Raw genomic sequence first — 2500 nt, 5'->3', positions numbered from 1 at the left:
CCAGCTTTATTGCTGTAGAACGCCTCCAGGTCCTTAAGGATATAGGAACATAACCAGAGCTAAGACAGAGATCAGACAGAACATCAGACCTCAAGACATACTGCAACAGATGGGTGGGGATCAGGGCTAGCTCTACATGACTCTGTTATCGGTGTTTCACTTCTGGCCAAGGCAGCCTATATGTAGACTACACATTCACACACACACACACACAAAAAACAACAACACAATTTATTTCTGGGAAATGTGAGTTTCAACACATGTTTCCCATGCTAGGATTGGTCCCTGCAGAATGAGGAGGGTCGCTGGGGGGGACGTACCCTGCTGAATCCAGCGTAGAGGAGAGGGAGAACAGAGGGCTCCTCCTGGTCTGAGGGTCTACACACAACAGGAGACAACAGAGATACAACATTAGCACCTGACAACGTACATATTCATGATCATCAACAAATATACAATGACATATAACAAACATACCGCATTATGAATGAATGAATGAATGAACGGTCTTTATTGTCATTGATACAGTACAGGTACCATACAACGAAATTTGGGAGGGGGGGCTCCCCTGGTGCTAGGAAAAAAATACTAAAAACAAGAAGGGAAAAGAGCTGGTTTACATAAATAAAGGCTATATACACTATCCACTATACTATACTATACAAATAAAACACTGTGCTGTACTCTATGCTATGCTATAAATATCCTAACATTTCCTATCTCTGAACCTTATGTACCCGAGGGTTGTCATATTGCACATAGTATTATTGCACATTCATTTAAAGTGTCGCAGTTTGCAGGTTTGAAATGTTCACAGTTGTGTTTCAGTATTGCACTTGATTACAATCTAGTAGCTGCCATCAAATTGTCTTAACAAGTCAATTTGCATGATGATGTCACACACACAACAACCAGAGAACATTAGTGACCATACATTATTCTGTAACAAATATACTGTAGTATGTTCTAATTTAGCAAACATACAAAAACATAATCATATAAAAGACATTGTAGTGAAAATTGTCAGTAAACATGATGTGATTTGGCGGGTGAAATATACATACGTAAATAAAAGTAAAAGCAAACTTACGTCGGTGACATGACGGCGAGGATGACTGTGTGTTCTGAGGGCTTTGTGGCACAGATCAACCTAAATAACAAAAACAAGAAAGTACATAAACAGAGATTAAAGGTCAATGCGAGTGAATAAAGAAAGCAAAAGCATTTTTAAAGTCCCGCAGGTTTTTTGTCGAAACACACGTTTCATTGACTTTATTTATTTCAAACATTCAGATTCATGAGAAGTGGCTGCAGAACCGGGCCTAGGGTAAACATGTGGGCAGGACGGTGGTGATGTCATTGCCACATGAGAGGGGAGAACATTTCTCTACTTTACACAGGCCCACCATGAACAGCCTGTGCTAGTGGGACTGGCCACAAAGCCACACGGCTGGCAGGAAGACAGAAGGAGGGAGGATAGGAGGAGAGGGAGCGCGAGAGAGAGAGAGGATATAGAGAGGGAGGTGGGCGGGGGAGCTGAGAGGGAGGGAGGACGTGAGAGAGGTTGCCAAAGTGTGTGTGGTTGAATGAGGCTCTAAGCTGAGAAGAAGTGAAAGATTTGTCTCCATTTAGAAGAGACACTGCCACTCTCTCTCTCTCTCTCTCTCTCTCTCTCTCTCTCTCTCTCTCTCTCTGCTCATCGGGAAACCACTATCCATTCCTGACCAACAAATGAAACCACTAAATACAAAAACACAAGTACTGTAAACATCACGCCGTGAACACAATATGTATGGAACATTAACACTAATGTAATAACTCAAACACAAATAACTGAAATAACACTAGTAGTTTGGGACCACAACAGGTGTAACTATAATTAGGTTAAAACATGGCATACTATTCATTTGTATGGGTTAAACATTAAACAACTCCTGGCATGCTGAGGCAGCTGCTAGGTGAGACTGATAGAGAGGGACGGGCTGTATGTGGCAGTTATCAAAACAAAGAGAGAGTAAATCCCTTGGGTTATAAAAACATGGCATGGGTTACTCAAACACACACACACACACACACACACACACACACACACACACACACACACACACACACACACACACACGCCTGCGTGCATGCATGAGCGAGTGTACATGATGTCTATAACAGTGTCCGACTACTACAGATCTTTGAAGCGCTAAAAATAGCCACGTGGAAAAGTTAAGTAACTCAATTTGTGCGTATAAATAGGGAAGCAATTGAGTAACCGCTTGTGTATCTGACGCTTCAGAGAGGACCGCGTAAAGAGGGTTAAGATGCCACTCGAAGTTGAATCAATCTTTTGTTGCCAAACAACTGTGTGTGCCGGTTTAGTCCTATGCAGTATCACTATGTTATTAGTCAGACATCTTATACAGCTTACAGGGACAGACGGAGAGACAGGCAGACAGACAGAGACACTGACAGACGGATAGACAGACAGATGGAGAGACAGACAGATGGA

At 42.4% G+C, this 2500-nt stretch overlaps 1 protein-coding gene across 1 annotated transcript in view; it reads right to left on the bottom strand.

The window, feature by feature from the left end:
- pde8b (phosphodiesterase 8B) overlaps positions 1-2500 on the bottom strand; it is a gene marked incomplete at both ends in the record, with an annotated part of 44330 nt that overhangs the window by 20351 nt on the left and 21479 nt on the right. The window contains 2 exons of the mRNA XM_080530180.1: positions 321-378; positions 1091-1150. Of these exons, the coding sequence (XP_080386306.1) occupies positions 321-378; positions 1091-1150 (118 nt within the window). The remainder of the gene's footprint in view (positions 1-320; positions 379-1090; positions 1151-2500) is intronic.

This window comes from Nansenia antarctica (genome assembly GCF_963989245.1).
Source record: "Nansenia antarctica genome assembly, chromosome: 4".
NCBI classification, from domain to species: Eukaryota; Metazoa; Chordata; class Actinopteri; order Argentiniformes; family Microstomatidae; genus Nansenia; species Nansenia antarctica.
This window is presented reverse-complemented; position numbering and strand designations above follow the sequence as displayed.